The 17670-nt window shown below is 42.4% G+C and overlaps 1 protein-coding gene across 1 annotated transcript in view; it reads left to right on the forward strand.

The window, feature by feature from the left end:
• Positions 1-10143: 10143 nt before the first annotated feature.
• Ube2w (ubiquitin conjugating enzyme E2 W) overlaps positions 10144-17670 on the forward strand; it is a 50924-nt gene continuing 43397 nt past the window's right edge. Inside the window, exon 1 of the mRNA XM_038347775.2 lies at positions 10144-10198. Within this exon, the coding sequence (XP_038203703.1) occupies positions 10184-10198 (15 nt within the window). The 5' untranslated portion in view covers positions 10144-10183. The remainder of the gene's footprint in view (positions 10199-17670) is intronic.

Consider the following 17670-nt stretch of genomic DNA (forward strand, 5'->3'; position numbering starts at 1 on the left):
TGTCCTGTGCCCCAAGCTCGAAGATGATCAGCTCCGACCATAAATAACAAGTACTAGCGATGCATCCACGTGATTCCCAGATCTGCCAGGCATCTCCGCGGAAGCCAAGGTCTTTGGGTACGTGGAGACTAAGGTTGCAAAGCTGAAGCCTACAGGAACTGAGGGAAGGGCAAGACCTGCCAGTGCCACGTTTGCCGTGCTCAGACCTCCCTTTACCCTTTGAACCATTTCCCTGGCCCTTTTGTGTTTCTGAGCTGTGATTGACACACCCTTTGGTTTGTTGTTGTTGTTGTTTTGTTTTGTTTTTCGAGACAGGGTTTCCCTGTAGTTTCTAGAGCCTGTCCTGGAACTAGCTCTTGTTGACCAGGCTGGCCTCGAACTCAGAGATCCGCCTGCCTCTGCCTCCCGAGTACTGGGATTAAAGGCGTGCGCCACCACCGCCCAGCTCATCCTTTGGTTTTTATCTCCAAATTTTATTCGGGAATTTTCATGGTGAGTGACCTTTTGTTTTCGAGAGAGTCTAGGATAGCCTGAAATTTGCTGCTCAAATAGTCAGTTTTTAAGCTAGTAATTGTGGTTCACGTTTGCAATTCCAGTATTTGGGAGGCTACGGTAGGACGATTTCCAGAAGGTTGAGGCATCCTGAGTTATATAGCAAGTGCCAGGACAGATGAACTACAGAATGAGACTTTGTTGGGGCCGGGGAAGATTAAATGAAATTTGAAAACAAAACTTTAAGTACTCACCTGAGCCAGAGCAGATAAACTGACTGGAGAAGACAGCAGTCCCACAATGCACTTGGAGGACATGCCCTAGCGACCTAAGATCTTCCCCAGGACCCTGCTTACCAATGATTTCATCACTTCCCAATAAAACCATACTATAGACCAAGTCTCCTAATTCTGCTGGATCTTGACAAACCCTCAAATAATTTCTTTTTTCTAAATTTTGTTTAATATTTTTAAAGTGTTTTTATTGAGATATATATTTTTTCTCCACTCCCTTCTCTTCCTCTCCCCTCCCCTTCTATCCTCTCCCATGATCCCCATGCTCCCAATTTACTCAGGCGATAGCATCTTTTTCTACTTCCCATGTAGATTAGATCTATTTAAGTTTTTCTTAGGGTCCTCGTTGTTGCCTAGGTTCTCTGAGGTTGTGAATTGTAGGCTGGTTTTTCTTTGTTTTATGTCTAAAAGCCACTTATGAGTACATATTATATTTGTCTTTCTGGATTACCTCAATCTGATGTTTTCTAGAGCCATCCATTTGCCTGCAAATTGCAAGATGTCATTTTTTTTCCGCTGTGTACTTCATTGTATAAATGCACCACATATTCTTTACCCATTCTTTGGTAGAGGGGTATTTAGGTTGTTTCCAGGTTCTGGCAATGACAAACAATGCTACTATGAACATAGTTGAGCACATATCCTTATGGGTATATACCCAAAAGTGGTATTGCTGGGTTTTGAGGTAGGTCATTTCCTAATTTTCTGAGAAAACACCATATTGAGTTCCAAAGCAGCTGTACAAGTTTGCACTCCCACCAGCAATGCAGAAGTGTTCTCATTACCCCACATCCTCTCCAGCATAAGTTGTCATCAGTGTTTTTAATCTTTGCCATTCTTCCAGGTATAAGATGAAATCTCAGAGTTGTTTTGATTTGCATTTCTTTGATGGCTAAAAATGTTGAGTATTTCCTTCAGTGTCTTCCAGACATTTTAGATTCATCTGTTGAGAGTTCTCTGTTTAGGTCTGTACCTCACTTTATTTTTTATTAGATTATTTGTTCTTTAGATGACCATTGAGCTCTCTGTCTGATGTGGTGTTGGTGAAGATCTTTTCCCGTTCTGTAGGCTGTCGTTTTGTCTTGTTGACAGTGTCCTTTGCTTTATAGAAGCTTCTCAGTGTCAGGAGGTCCCATTTATTAATTATTTCTCTCAGAGTCTGTGCTACTGGGGTTATATTTAGGAAGTGGTCTCCTGTGTCAATGCGTTCAAGTGAACTTCCCATTTTCTCTTCTATGAGGTTCAGTGTGGCTGGTTTTATGTTGAGGTTTTTGATCAATTTGGACTTGAGTTTTGTGCATGGCATTACATAAAGATCTATTTTCATTCTTCTACATGTTGATATCCAGTTATGCCAGCACCATTTATTGAATATGCTTTCTTTTTTTCATTTTATATTTTTTTGCTTTTTGTTAAAAAAAAATCAGGTGTTTATAGGTGTGTGGATTGATACCAAGGTCTTCAATTTGGTTCCATTGGTCCTCCTGTTTGTTTTGTGCCAATACCAGGCTGTTTTCAGTACTGTAGATCTGTAGTAGAGTTTGAAGTCAGGGATTGTGAAGTCTTCAGAAGTTCCTTTATCATAAAGGATTGTTTTGGCTATCCTGTTTTTTGTGCTTTTCCATATGAAGTTGAGAATTGCTCTTTGGAGGTCTGTGAGGAATTTTGCTGGGATTTTGAGAGTTACTGCATTCAATCTGTAGACTGCTTTTGGTACTATTGCCATTCTTACTATGTTAATTCTACCTACCCAAGAGCATGGGTGATCTTTCCATCTAGTGTCTTCTTCAGTTTCTTTCTTGAAAGATTTAAAATTCTTGTCATACATGTTTTCCACTTGTTTGGTTAGAGTTACTCCAAGATATTTTAGGTTATTTGTGGCTATTGTGAAGGGTGATGTTTCTCTGATTTCTTTCTCAGTTCATTTATCATCTGTGTACAGAAGGGCTATTATTTTTTTGAGTTTATCTTGTATCCTGATATATTACTGAAGGTGTTTATGAGTTGTAGAAGTTCCTTGGTAGACTTTTTGGGGTCACTTATGTAAACTATCATATCATCAGCAAATAATGAGAGTTTGACTTCTTCTTTTCTGATTTGTATCCCCTTGATCTCCTTTTGTTGTCGTATTGCTCTAGCAAGAACCTTAAGTACTATACTGAATAGATTTAAAGAGAGTGGACAACCTTGTCTTGTTTCTTATTTCAGTGGGATTGCTGTGAGTTTTTCTCCATTTTTTTGTTGGCTATTGCTTGCTGTATATTGCCTTTATTATATTTAGATATGTTCCTTGTATCCCTGCTCTCCAAGACCTTTATCATGAAGGGATGTTATATTTGTTGAAGGCTTTTTCAGAATCTAGTGAGATGATCTTTTTTTTTGTTTGTTTGTTTATGTAGCGGGTTACATTGACAGATTTCCGTATGGTAAACCATCCCTGCATCTCTGGGATGAAGCCTACTTGGTTATGATAGATGATTTCTCTGATGTGTTCTCAGATTTGGTTTCCAGTATCTTATTGAGTATTTTTATATCAATGTTCATGAGAGATACTGGTCTGTAATTCGCTTTCTTAGTAATATCTTTATGTGGTTTGGATATCAGGGCAATTGTAGCCTCATAAAAAGAGTTTGACAATGTTCCTTCTGTTTCTATTGTGTGGAACAATTTGATGAGTATTGGTATTAGTTCTTCTTTGAAAATCTTGTAGAATTCTGTGCTGAAACCATCTGTCCCTGGGCTTTTTTTTTTTTCGTGGAAGACTTTTGATGACTGTTTCTATTTTTTTTTTTTTAGCAGTTATAGGTCTATTTAATTTGCTTATCTGATCTTGATTTAATTTTGGTGATATTTATCCAGAAAATTGTCTATTTCCTTTAAGTTTTCCAATTTTGTGGAGTACAGGTTTTCGGAGTATGACCTGATGATTCTCTGGATTTTCTCCATGTCTGTTGTTATGTCCCCCCTTTCATTTCTGATTTTGTTAATTTGGATATTCTCTCTCTGCCTTTTGGTTAGTTTGGATAAAGGTTTGTCTATTATGTTGATTTTCTTGAAGAACCAACTCTTTGCTTCATTAATTCTTTGCATTGTTTTCTTTGTTTCTACTTTGTTGATTTCAGCTCTCAATTTGATTATTTCCTAACTTCTCGTCCTCCTGGATGAGTTTATTCTTTTTGCTATAGAGTTTCTGGTGTGTATACACACACACACACACACACACACACACACAGATAAATGTATATATAAACATAAATGTATATATATATATATATACATACATACACACACATATATAATTACAGCTTGTTCCAATCATGCTGTTTTCATTCATTCATTCATTCATTTATTCATTCATTTATTATTCTGGGGACCAGATTGAAGGTCTTGCACATGTCAGGCAAGTTATCTATGACTCAAGTAAATCCCAAGTCCTGATTCCATTCATGTTTGGTCAGACTTCTTTTTCTCTTGTTTTTGAGACAGTATCTCACATATTCCAAGCAAGCCTTGAACTCATTAGGTAGCCAAGTTGATTTTGAACTCTTGATCTTCTTACAGTCTACCTCCTGAGTGCTGAGATTACAGAAGCATGCCGCCACGCTCACCTCTGGCTTTACATTTGCTACACGGTCCTGATTCTAATTCATTTCCTTTACCTGTAATGGTGTAGACTTGGAATATCTGTCTGAATTGCACCCAAAGACACAACAAGGTTAGACACGTTTCTATAGATCTCTCTCTCTCTCTCTCCTTCCCTCCCTCCCTCCCTCCCCCTCTCTTTCTCTCTAGTTTTTCAAGACAGCATTTCTCTGTAGCTTTGGGAGTGGGAGCCTGTCTTGAAACTCAATTTTGTAGACTAGGCTGGCCTCGAACTCACAGAGATCAACCTGCCTCTGCTTCCTGAGTGCTGGGATTAAAGGTATGCACCACCACCACCCATATAGAACTCTTAAAAACCCTAATTAGTTTTGGTTCAAATATTTCTTGCAAAAAATATAGAATGATGTGCTTGGTTACATCTGTGAGATTCTACATTCCCTGTACAGTAGACTCCATGGGCATTGTCTCCAAGCCAAGGTCATATGGTTTTTTGGAAACTATGATACAGATGACATGGTTTGCATGTGAAATCTACCCCCGGGCTCATGAGGTTAAGCACTTGGTCACCAGTTGGTGGCATTGTTTTGAGAGACTGGACCCTTGAGGAGCTGGGACTTAGCGGCAGTGCTTGGGGCGTGGCCTATGTCCCTCCAGATGTCATCATATGCTTCCATCACTAGAGTCCCTGTGACTCCTTTAATGATAGACTCTAGCTCAACCATGAACTCTTCCTGTCCCCAGTTGTGTTTTCCCTCAGGCATTTTGTCACAACAACAACAATAGAAGCTATATTCAGTTTACCCCGAGGTTACTGAGAGATGGTCCTATCACAAGTCAGTCCTGTAGCAGCTGCGTTTCTCATTTTGTCACGTATTGTTGAAACTTTCAAAACCATCACATATATATATATATATATGTATACATGTGTGTATGTATACACACATGTATACATATATATATTAATGACATAACTATGACTCCCGTCTCTATTTTTTCCTTACTAATGTGATTTTAAGCTGATTTTTTAGAACACTGTTCAGTCTGTGTTGAAATCGCTATAGCTTCAAAAATACTTTTGCCTTTCTTTTGTTTGAATTAGGATCCAAATAAGGTTTTTAACAATTTGTATCTGTTTACTATGCCTTTTTAAGTATCCTTTAATTCATGAGATTTTTTTTTCCATCCTCCTTCCTTCTATGACATTTATGGAAGAAACTGACTCATTTGTCTTGATGAATTTGCTATAATCTGACTTTGGCTGTTGGCAACCACGTGCTATGATTTAGTAAGTCCCTCTATTATGCACCTTTCTCATCCTGTATTTCCTATAAAAAACACTGATCATGAAACATACAGTCTTAATTAGATTCTTACAGCTATAGCACATCCTGTCTACCTACTCCTGTACTGTCTCCAGAAGGCACACAATATCTGGCTGTCTTGCTTTGATGTGACACAGATCAGAATGTCCGCATGTATCAGCATGATTCACTCATCGCAGTTGCCCCTCAGCATCTGCAGAAGGCGCAGCATGCGTCCAGGACTGTCCTGCAGATAACAGAATCTGCAGATGCTCTAGGCCCCTGTATACGATGATTTATTATTACATAAGACCTATACATATGTTCCCATATACTACAGAAGAGCTCTACATTGTGAAGTAGCCATCGTCCTACAATCCCCAGAGGCCCTTGCTACCACCATCTCTGAACACCCCTAGACTCCCTGCAATCTTAGTTAGAGCATACCAGGACTCTGTCCCAGCAGTGAGCAGTACCTGCCACCAATAGTTAGCACCATTAGTTTAGGATTACTCTTGGGAGGAATCCAGGTAAGCACTCATTTTTAGGTACTAACCCACAGTTTTTCACACATCTTGTATGGTTCCCAGAAGCCCATGCATTAGAAGAAGCTCAGTTCCCAGCTTGAGATATTCTTGTGCATCGGTAGAACCTATGGGATAATCTACTGGAAAGACATTAGGTCCCCCAGGGGTGCCTTTGAAGAGTAATAGGTCTTTGCTTTTCGTTTTATTAATTATTTTTATTACTATTTTTTTGGTTTTTCAACACAGGGTTTCTCTGTAGCTTTGGAGCCTGTCCTGGAACTAGCTCTTGTAGACCAGGCTGGCCTTGAACTCACAGAGATCCACCTGCCTCTGCCTCCCAAGTGCTGGGATTAAAGGCGTGCGCCACCACCGCCCGGCTAAAAGTTCAATTTTCAAAAGTCAGGTGGGTGTCACACACCTTTAATCCCATTACTAAGGAGACAGAGGTTGACAGATTTCTGAGTTTGAGGCCAACTTGGTTTACAGAGCGAGTTCCAGGAGAGCTGGGGCTACAACAGAGAAACCCTATCTTCAAAAACCGAAAACAATAAAATAACAGGTTTTTTTAAATTAGCTCTAAGAAATTTGACATACAAACAAAATCATGAAGTTTCTGCAATGTGGTTTATTGATAAAGAAACAGACTAGACTACAAGCCTCCTCTGCGATTGCTAATGGCAGGCTAGGGTGAGAATGCAAACCTCGAATTCTCCTTTAATGCCTTTTCTAACCTCTAGTAAGAAAGCTGTTGTTGAATGTCTCCATTTCTCTGGTGAGATCAACCACGAAGAGCTCCTTGGGGCCAGACAAGAGCTAGAGGACCCCTCATCCTCCAGGAAGCAATGCCTCGGCAGACCCGACATTCCAACCTTGTGAATCACTAGACCCAAAGCATCCATAAACTGCATTGCACTGTACATTTTAGAGCAATGACACAGTCTTTTGTGGGCTTCATATTTGCTCCCGACAACCGAGGTTGTTCATCAGCTAGCTCAGTCCCCATTACCTCAGGTTTCCCCTTGCCCTTGGAAGGAGAGACTTCAGATACACATTATAATCTCCTGTTTTCTTACAAGAGATGGAAGTGGGAGTGGCTCGGGAGATGAGAAAGAATTGTCGATCTGCCCCTACTTGCCAGCTGGTAGTCATTTCTACTTGATGGGGAAATTAAAAACTGAATATCATTATTAAATCTCATATAAATAACAATTTCTGTTTTTCTTTTTCTTTTGTTTTTTTTTTTCTTTTTTAAAGACAGGCTTTCTTTGTGTAGACCTGACTGTCCTGGAACTTCCTCTGTACACCAGGCTAGCCTCAAACTCATCAAGATCGCCCTGCCTCCTGAGTGCTGGAATTAAAGGTGTAAGCCCCTTCGTGCTGGGCTAAATAACAATTCTTTAATATCCACTCTATTTTTCTTTGCTTCAATTGTCTCAAAGATGCATTTTACAATTTGTTTGACTCACTATCCAAGTGGAATTAACATATTGCATTTGGTACGTTTTATTGTAAATACTGCTTTTTAAAAGATTCTGTAACTTTGCCTTCATTATTACTGAGCCATTTCCAATGTGGTTGTGTCAATTCCAATCCCATAGTTAAAAATTCACTTCCTCTCCCCCTTTTGGTATTACCCGACAATTTATTGTCTATCTACTAATAAGCCACAGTCTGAGAAGAAATACAAGCATCTTTATCAAATAATGGGCAGTCAATGGATTTAGAAAACACTTTATACTCAGTGAAGATAAACTATGCCTCTACGCCACCTGAAAGTCACATTCTTGGCTACCAAGTATGTCAGGAGCATCCTATTGCATACTTTCGGCTTTTTTTGCTTTCAGTGCTGGTATATCAAATCCGGGTCTCCTGCATGTTAAGCAAGGCTTTCCCAACAAACTATCCATCCCAGCCCTCTATTATGTATTTATGAAAGAATAAAGATGACAGATAATCATAAACCACTTAGAGGGTCCTAGGATGTGACTAATACTGACTTTTTTTTTTTTTTTTGCCTGCTGTGAAGGTCCTTTGAACACACATGGAGCTGAGGCTGGACGTTAGTTCTACTGTAAGTGACACCAAAATTCCTGTGACCACCTTTCTTCCTTCTGAGTATCTTACCTAGCAGGCTATTTGCTCTGATGAGGTCATAATGCTTTGTTTGTAGAGTCTTTTTTTTTTCCTTTTGGTTTTTCCAGACAGGGTTTCTCTATGTAGCCCTGGCTGTCCAGGAACTCACTCTGTAGACCAGGCTGGTTTTGAATTCACAGATCCTCCTGCCTCTGTCTCCCGGGTGCTAGGATTACAGGCGTGTGCCACCACCCAGCTGTGGGATCATCTTTTGTCACTTACACCTTTAGGAAGAAATCAGCTTTTAAACAAAATGAATGTTAGCTGATAAATTACAACCCGAGGTCACGGGGACAAAGATCTCTGAAGACTTCACCTTTCCTATAAGCTTAGCCCTTCCCCTGGGCCACGTAGGCTTTATTCCACGTTGTAATGGTGACAGCACAACTCAACAGATGCTTGGCTGATTCTTGATTTCCAAGTCACGCAAACTCCCTCACAATCACATTTCACATAGCAAAGGAAAAAGCCCATTTCTGGCAACAGAGTGAAGTCTTAGAGAGGGAAGAATACCAAAAAAGGTTCCTCTGTGGTGAAAATAAACTGTGTTGAATATTATGCCATAGAATAACTGGCATATTTTAAAGATCTTTTCCTTTTTTGAACACACTTCCTTACGGATGTTCCCAGAGAACATCGTGATCTATCTTAAGTGTGAAGAGAGATATTCTACAGTGTCATATTTATATCATAGAGAAATGTCTAAAAAAGAAGGCAAGTCAATAAAAATAAAGATTTAAACTTTCATTCGGGTAAAGCAAAAGTCATCTACTCAACATGTCAGCCTCCTTGATTCTTTCAGAGATAGGACACGAGGTGCAAGCTTTTGCCTTCCATTTTCCCCTCATAAGTCCAATGACATCTTCGGTTCCGGAAGAGCTTTAAAAATGTGACTTCTGATAAAAATTGGCAGAACTGGTGCATTCCTAGAATAAATTCTGTATGCTCAGCGTTTCCTGCCCAAACTCATTCATAGGCTGGCAGATCATGAACCTGCCCACCCAAAATAGGCTGAAGAGAAATGGAGGCAGGACACAAGTTTTAAGGGCACTGTAAGGTGAGCTACAGCTGTCTTGAGAATTCGCGACTAGAGTCAAATTGCTAATCAAAGTTAGGCTGATGTAACAACGACTACTATTTTACACACGGAGTTTACAATTTAGAAGAATGGGTAAGGGTGTTAGACACAAAAGAAAACATTATTCTTTCTCCTTCCCTTCCCAACACGTTCCAACACTAAAAATCCAGTTGCCCTACTTCTCAGTTTTCATTCCGTCCCATAAGGAAACTTGTGACTCTCTGTTCCTCCATCCCCACCCCCACCCCCCAAATTAGGAAAAGTCTCCCAAGTCTGCAAAGACGAAAAAGCATCCCCAGGCGAAGTTTTATCTGGCTCAGAAGGAGTGAAAACGCGTAGGTATAGAAAAGACGTACGAAGGGGGATTAAACAAAACAAAAGAAAACCAACTATAAATCTTACACCTGTATCTGGGAAAACAGAATGAGACCAAATAAAAAAAGGGACCCCAAACCCCGCGGATGTTGACACTTCGTGACCTCGGCGTACTGTTGGGGTTAGAGCCAGCCCCGAGAGCCGGTCAGTGTGTAAACTGGCTGGGTTGCGAGGTACCCAAGGCGCCTGCCACGCCCTGCCCTGCCACGCCCCTCCCCGCCCCCGGGCGCCCGCGCGCCAGCCAATCGGACGCGCGGACCCCTTCCCATCGGCGACTCCACCCCCGTGCCCGGGATGTTGGGCCCCCGCGGCGTGACGCGAGCACGGCGGCTCCTCCTCCTGCGTCTCTGGCCTCGCTGGCCTTGGGGGGATGGTTTCATCATGGCGTCAATGCAGGTGAGCGGAGCTGCTGCAGCGGGGCGGGCGTGGGGGCCGCCGAGACCGGGAGAGCGTCGGCGCGGGGGCGGCGTCCGGGGCTTCGGGGCCGGCTCCGGGCGGCCTTCCCTGACCCCGGGGGCGTCGGGGATCACTGGTCGGTGAGCGGAGCGGGGGTGTCGGTCGGTAGCCGCGGACAGTCGCGGCCGCGAAGTTGTGGCATAAAGGCGGCTGCGGGGAAGAAAGGGCGAAGTTCGGCGTGCGCTCCGCGGTCGGGGCTCCGCTCCGCGCCCCGCGCGAGGACGGCCACGGCTTGGCTCCCCGGCCGCCGGGGAGATGCTTTCCACCCCCCTCCCCCTGCGCTCCCCCGGCGGGGTGGAAACAGCTGTGCCCGCCGCCGTCGCCTGCGGAAGTCCAGGCAGCCCGAGAGGGGCAGAGCGTGGGGCAGCCGGCGAGCGCCTCGCCGAGGACGGCCGCTTGCCCACGGCGCTCCGGGGCCTCTGCCCGGCCTCCCACGCGCAGCTTCGGATCGCCCGGCTCCTGCCTGCTCTTCTTCGATCTTCATCCTGTGCCCCGTGGGTGCCTCCTCCTGTCAGCCCGTACTCCGGGACATTCCCCGGCAGCCCATGTCTCCTTCGAAGCCGCCCTTCGCCCGTGTCCCCGGCGTCCTGTGCCACCCAGGGTGCGAGCTCGTGGGCCTGCTCCTCGGCCTCGGGAGAAACTCGCTCTCTTAATAAATTTTTCCCCCTTAGGATGCCCCACCCTTGAGGACTCGGTAAGGCCGTGGCTCCTTTGCCCTTCTTCCCCAGACCTTTAAAACCTTAGTTTGGTGGAAGGTGCCTGTTAACCCAGGTCCCATCAATGTGACTTGATGGCGGTTTTCTTGCCTTCCAACTTAATATACTCCTTTTTCCCCCTTCCAGATCCAAGGAAAGATTTTTTTTTTCAGGCAAAGATGGCAACCACAATTGTAGTTTCTAGAGATTGCATTATCTATAGCTGGCGTTTAATTTACAGCCAGGGCTAGAGGTGTTAAAGCAGTAAGAAGGGCAGAACTCTTGTAGAGTGTGGGCAGAACGCCCTTTGGAGTTTTAACATCCTCTAGAGTAAAGAGAGAAACCACATTCTCCTTAGAAGAATTCTTGGCTTTTGTTTCTAGAAGAATAAGCAAGATCTCGTTGTTGGCGCTTCTCTGTGCTGGAAATATTTTTCGTTCTTGGCATTTTCCCCCTTCCACGGTATCCTTCAACCTGCTTTCCTACAATACTCTCTGCCTTTGCCTGTCTCTCTGGCCTCTCCTGCAGAACAATAAAAACTGCAAGTAACATTTCTAGTTGAAGAGATGTCACGAAATGGTGCAGCAAAAACAAGAACAATTTCAGGAAACGTTATACTTGACACTCTCCCCAGAGACGTTAGAGAAGTTTCGTCATTTGAGGCCAAAAAAGGAACTGTGGCGCACCAGTTGGACGGCAGATGGGCTATATGATTGCTTTAACATTTTTATCTGTATTAAGACATTGTTTGTTATGACCTCAAAGATGAGCTCATTTAAGACTAAAAATAAAGATTAAAATTCACCACACTTGGGATTGTTTTTGGCTTTGGCAGGAGAGTTGGTTAGCTCTTACACGTAAAGTATTTGGAACAAAGCAGGCTTGTTTCTAAGAGGAATTGATATTTTTGGTATTTACTCTGTGTCTAAAGCAGTGGGGATGCGCTTTTTATGCCGGTTCTGAGCCTCAGCCACCACCTTAGACTCTAGCACCAGGCTTTCATTCCTTTGTTTTCTGATTAGCATGGAGGACCGATCCTTTCAGTTTTCATTACTGTTAAATCTTGACCTTTTGTTTGCATTTCAAAGTATATGATAATTTTATTTTTTGGGGAAATAGCATTTTGACTAAGGTTTATTTTTATTGTGTGTCTGTGTGTGGGTGTGTGCATGTGAGCGCAGGTGCCCGTGTAGGACCTTTCTGATCGACTGGATCAGAAAGCTGGAAGTATGATGGGTGCTTGCGAGTTGCCTGATGTGGGTGCTGGGAACCAAACCAGGGTCCTCTGCAAGAGTAGCTCTCGCTCTTAACTACTGAGCCATCTCTCCACCCTATAGCAGACTCTTTGAAGGACACTTTGCTGTGGTTTTTATTTCTGTAAAGTTTATTTCCTGACCATTCTCACAGCAGAAGTTAGGTCTTTTCAAAATAATGTAATTTAAACATAACATTATAACTAGATGATCAAATGTGCTCATTAACTCGGCAAATATTTTTATCTATGATTAGATTTCCATATCTTACTACAGGGGGGTTATTATTGCTGAAGAAGAGATTACTTAAATTGTAATCAGAGCTCTACTTTAAAAACGTGCCACACTGTACACGTAATGTGGGATTTGATCACTTGATAGCAATGAAATAATTTTTATTTACTATAAAATCAACTTAGGGCAGTCTTTCAGTTTTTTACTAGAGGATATGAAATTTAAAGCTGATGTTATAATTGCTTTTATTTTTATTTATTTATTTATTTTGGTTTGGCTGTCCTGAAACTCTGTAGATCAGGCTGGCCTTGAACTCACAGAGATCCGCCTGCCTCCGCCCCACAAGTGCTGGGATTAAAGGTGTGCACCACCACTGCCCAGCTTGCTTTTATGTGTTTTATCTTCATTTTTGCTATGTAGCCCAGGCTGACATCAGGTTGGAGATCTTCCTGCGTGGGTCTCCTGAGTGCTAGGACTACAGGCGCGTTCCCTTCTGCCTGACACGGCTGTCAAGTGTTCTGTCAGTGCTTCTCTGCTTTGTTCCTACACACAGGTTGTTTTAGTACACTAAGGTAGATGGTGTTGGAGTCTGTAGCACCTCGCCAGGGAGCTGCGCTTGAACCCTCAGGGAGGCAAGCTCTTCCTTGTGCCATATCCTGTGGGAAGCTGCTGTTGCTAAAGTCACAGCTCTGTCCGTGTCTTTCACACCTCGGTGCAGGCTTCCCATTGTGCTTCCCTGCCTAGTTCTTTTAAAAATAAAGTCAGCAGTCACCAAGGGAAATTGCAAGATAATATTTTAAGAACTCTTTAAAAAATTCTTTAGATAGATGTATTAATTTTTTTTTTTTTTGGTTTTTTGAGACAGGGTTTCTCTGTGGCTTTGGAGCCTGTCCTGGAACTAGCTCTTGTAGACCAGGCTGGCCTCGAACTCAGAGATCCGCCTGCCTCTGCCTCCGGAGTGCTGGGATTAAAGGCGTGCGCCACCACCGCCCGGCTAGATGTATTAATTTTTATGCATATGGGTGTTTTGCCTAACGTATATCTGTGTACCTGGTGCCTGAAGAAGCCAGAAGAGGGCATTAGATCCTTTGGAATTGGAGCTACAATTGTGAGCCATAATGTGGATGCTGGGACTGGGTCCCAGGTCGTCTGGAAGAGCAACAGGTGCTCAACTGTGGAGCCTCTCCAGGCCTACGAACTCATGCTTTTTTTTTTTTTTTTTTTTTTTTTTTTCCTGTACTGAAGCTAGCTCTGTAGACCAAGCTGACCTCTAACTCACAGAAATCCACCTGACTCTGCCTTCCAAATGCTGGGATTAAAGGTGTATATCTCCATTGCCTGGTGAAATACTTAGACTTTCAGACATGTTTTACAAATTTAGCCATTTTGTTCAGATTCGTTTTAAAATAGATGTTTTAAACTTGACCTGATTGAAGCTGGCCGTGGTGGAGCAAACCTTTAACCTCAGCACTTGGGAGGCAGAGTCAGGCGGATCTCCGTGAGCTAGAGGCCAGTCTGGTCCACAGAGCGAGTTCCAGATCAGGCAGACTTACTTAGTGAGACCTTGTCTCAACAACAACATTTTTTTTAACCTGACTGGGGCAAGGTGACTGAGTAGGTAAGGCAAGTTACTAAAATTTATCTGGTATGTTTTCCTAATTTGACCCCTTAAAGTCTATAGTCTGAGGAGTTTAGCACATAGTAGCTGATGTTTGTCAACTCTAAATAATGAAATTACAAGGATGGTTATTATTTGTGGACCCCCTTGTGTTCTCTCTCTCTCTCTCTCTCTCTGCTCTCTGCTCTCTCTCTGTCTCTCTCTCTGTCTCCCTCTCCCTCCTTTCTTCCCTCCCCCCCACCTTTTCTTTCTGTGACAGGGTCTTACCATGTAGCCATGGCTGTCTTAGGACTGGTTATATAGGGCAGAGCTCACAGATCTTTCTGTCTTTGCTTCCCAAGTGCTGGAATGAAGGGTGTGCACCAGCACCGACAGCCCAGCGTTTTCATCCTCTGTCTCTGAGCTGTATCTTACCTTGGATAGTTCATAGCACTTTGTTCGAGTTATTGGCTATAGTGATTGGGAGAGGTAGCATATGGCCTCCTACAGTATTGCCGTAGTTGTCTGGTTGCCTTGACAATTAGATGCTACCTTGCTATTTGTGGATGTCATGATTAAGATTTTAGCATAATCAGAAATTGGAAGATTGTCATCTTGTTTTCTGAAGCTTGTTGACTATCGGGGAACTTGAATTCTGATGTCTGAGGTTCTCTGGGTTCTCCAGCCGCGTCAGAGCAAGTGCCAGGGGACTAAATCTGCATAGTGTAGAGCTGAGGTGCCGTGTAGATGATAAACATAAGTGATTAAAAGCATAAAACGATGGTAATCCTGCCCTTTTTATTTTTATCACTTAGGCTTTAAGGGATCTCTTGTATATTTGTCATGAAAATATGTAGATTTTTAACCCTTGAAGTTACTTCCCCATGAATGCAGGCAAAAGTACTTTTATCTTTTAAGTGTGGACAAACTTGTAAGTATAATAAAGTTTTGTCCATCACTTGCTGCTTCAAGCATTCATGAATAGCAAATGCTGCTTTAGTTAATTCTACTTTGGGTAAATCTGTTAAACAGTTTTTTTTTTAGTGGCAAGGGTGAATAGCTACACAGGAACACTTTAAATTTTAGATGAACATTAGTCTAAAAAGTTGTTTGTTGTCTTTTATGTGTTTGTAAAACTTATTCTAAGTACTTCTGTGTTTTTTCTTCTGAATTCTTAACTACAGTTTTGTAAAAGTCAGGTAACTTTTATTATGACTTAGCAGTTTTTGTAAGCTGCTTATTTGGGGAAGTGACCTCTTCAAAATTTTATAGTAATAGCTAAGTAGTTGAAAAGATCGGAAACCAAGGACTGGAATGTAGTGATGCTGTACATTTGAAGGTAATGGAGATTTCATGAAGTTTGGCGTTGCTGAGAAGTTATTGGCACTATTAGTTAGCTTTTCAGTCAAGAGTTAAGCAGATGAGCTAGGGGTTCACTGCCCAGCAGCAGCACGTTTGTCTAGTGTACTTGAGGCTCTGGGTTCCATCCTCCACATTCACAAAGAGAAGGAACAAGTACTAACAGCACAGTGATTTATAACCTCTATTGTTAAGAAATTGAAAGGAAACTGGTGTGGTAGTACACACTTTTAATCCCCAGCACCCAGGAGACAGGGACAGGCAGATCTCTCTCTGTGAGTTCTGGTCTACATAGCCAGTTTGAGGACAGCCAGGGAGGGCTTCATAGTGAGACCCTGTCTAAAAAGGGAGTGGGTGGGGGGAGAAATATTCCTTAACATTCTTAATAAAAGTACTTTATGGATCACATTACATGTATATTAGCTGCGTACTGAGAAAATTGTAATGGCTTTACTCTTTAAAGACACTTCTTTATCAAGGAGAATAAAAGTGTGATTGGGCATCTTTCAGATGATGCACTTTTGTTTATATTTACCTAAACATCGCATGTTTGATAACATCTACTGCATCATTCTATTACTGAGGGATCAGTCTGTGAATCTATGTTGTTCTCATTGGTTAATAAATAAAACTTCTTTGGTCTATGGCAAGACAGGAGAGAGCCAGATGGGAAATCCTAGCAGAGATACAGGAGAAGGGCAGAATCTGGGAGATGCCAGCCAGCTGCTGGGAAGCAAGACATGTAGAAAATGAGGTCATGCCATGGCCACATGGCATTACATAGATGAATAGAAATGGGTTAATTTAAATGTAAGAGCTAGCTATAAGCCTGAGCCATCGACCAAGCGTTTATAGTTAATATTAAACCTCTGAGTGATTATTTGGGAACTGGCAGGTGGGAGAGAAACCTTCATTTACACTCTGTAATTGGTATCCGCTCATGATTAATATCAGCAAAAGACTTGTGTTTTTGGGCGTTTTAAAAGTTTTCTCACTTGATAGTTTTTGATCACAAAGAAATACTCCATGCCTCTGAGATGTTAGGAATAACGAACATGGGGTCTGGAATCTGAGGCTCCAGAATGAAGTGTTGTCTTGCTACCCGAGAACCCGTGTTATACAAACAGCAGCATGCAGTGTAGTGGATAAGAAGAAGAGCAGTAGAGGTGAACATATGTAAAAGTGCTTTTGTTTTATTTGGTTTTGAAACAGGGTCTCCTGATCACGTAGCACAGAGTGGCTGTAATTTTGTAATCCTCCAAGTGCTGGGATTACAGGCATGTACCCTGACCTCCAGCTGTAAAGTTGCCTTTTTGAATTCTCTTCCCCAACTGTGGTTTTTCATTGTTCATACTTCTGAACTGGGAACTGTAGATTCGTCCTGCTCCATCATCAGACCATCTGCAGATTCTGTCAGTTCTACCTGCAAAAGAGATCCAGAAATGGAGCTGTCTGTACATTACATCAGCACCATTCCTCTCTGGATTAGCAGTTTCACTGATGATTTTCCTGCTTCATCCTTGGACCCTTACAGCCTTCTTTCCCACCCATTAGACACTCAGCAAAAGACAAATAGCCACTTCAGTCACAGCCTGACTGTGGCTTCCTTCTCTTGTTCAGACTGTGACAGGACTAAGGCAGTGATTCTCAGCCCATGAGCTGTGACCTGTTTTGGGGGAGGGGGTCGCATATCAGATATCCTGTATATCAGATATTTACATTACGATTCATAACAGTAGCAAAATTATGGTTATGAAGTAGCAACAAAATAATCTTATGGTTGGTTCCACAACACGAGGAACTGTATTACCAGGTTGCAGCATTAGGGAGGCTGAGAAGCATCCCGTAACCTCTCCCAGATACTCAGGTCCCTATGCTGTATTGGTTCCTGCTGTGCTCACTTCAGGCCTTTGTTCCCTGTCCCCGTTCAGATCTTTAGGTGGATTTTTTCAGCGAAACTTTCTCTGACTACCCAGTACAGATAGCGGTTCTCCCCCACACTAGTAATTCCCACGTTGCTAAGTCCTTCAGAATGATGATTTTATTGGAAACTAAGTAGCTCATTTCCTCTTCAGGAGTTTTGATGGGTGGTGTATAGGATGCCCTCTGAAAATGTTGAATGAATGAATAACCACATCTTTTAGAATCTAGAAGACTGGATTTGATTCTAGTTTTGCACTTTAATAGCTATATAACATTTTTTCCACTAAGCATAAAATAGGGATGATAAATAGTCATATTTGATAAGATTGAAGATTATTGCATGTCATGAAC

Source organism: Arvicola amphibius, chromosome 11, assembly GCF_903992535.2.
Source record: "Arvicola amphibius chromosome 11, mArvAmp1.2, whole genome shotgun sequence".
NCBI classification, from domain to species: domain Eukaryota; kingdom Metazoa; phylum Chordata; class Mammalia; order Rodentia; family Cricetidae; genus Arvicola; species Arvicola amphibius.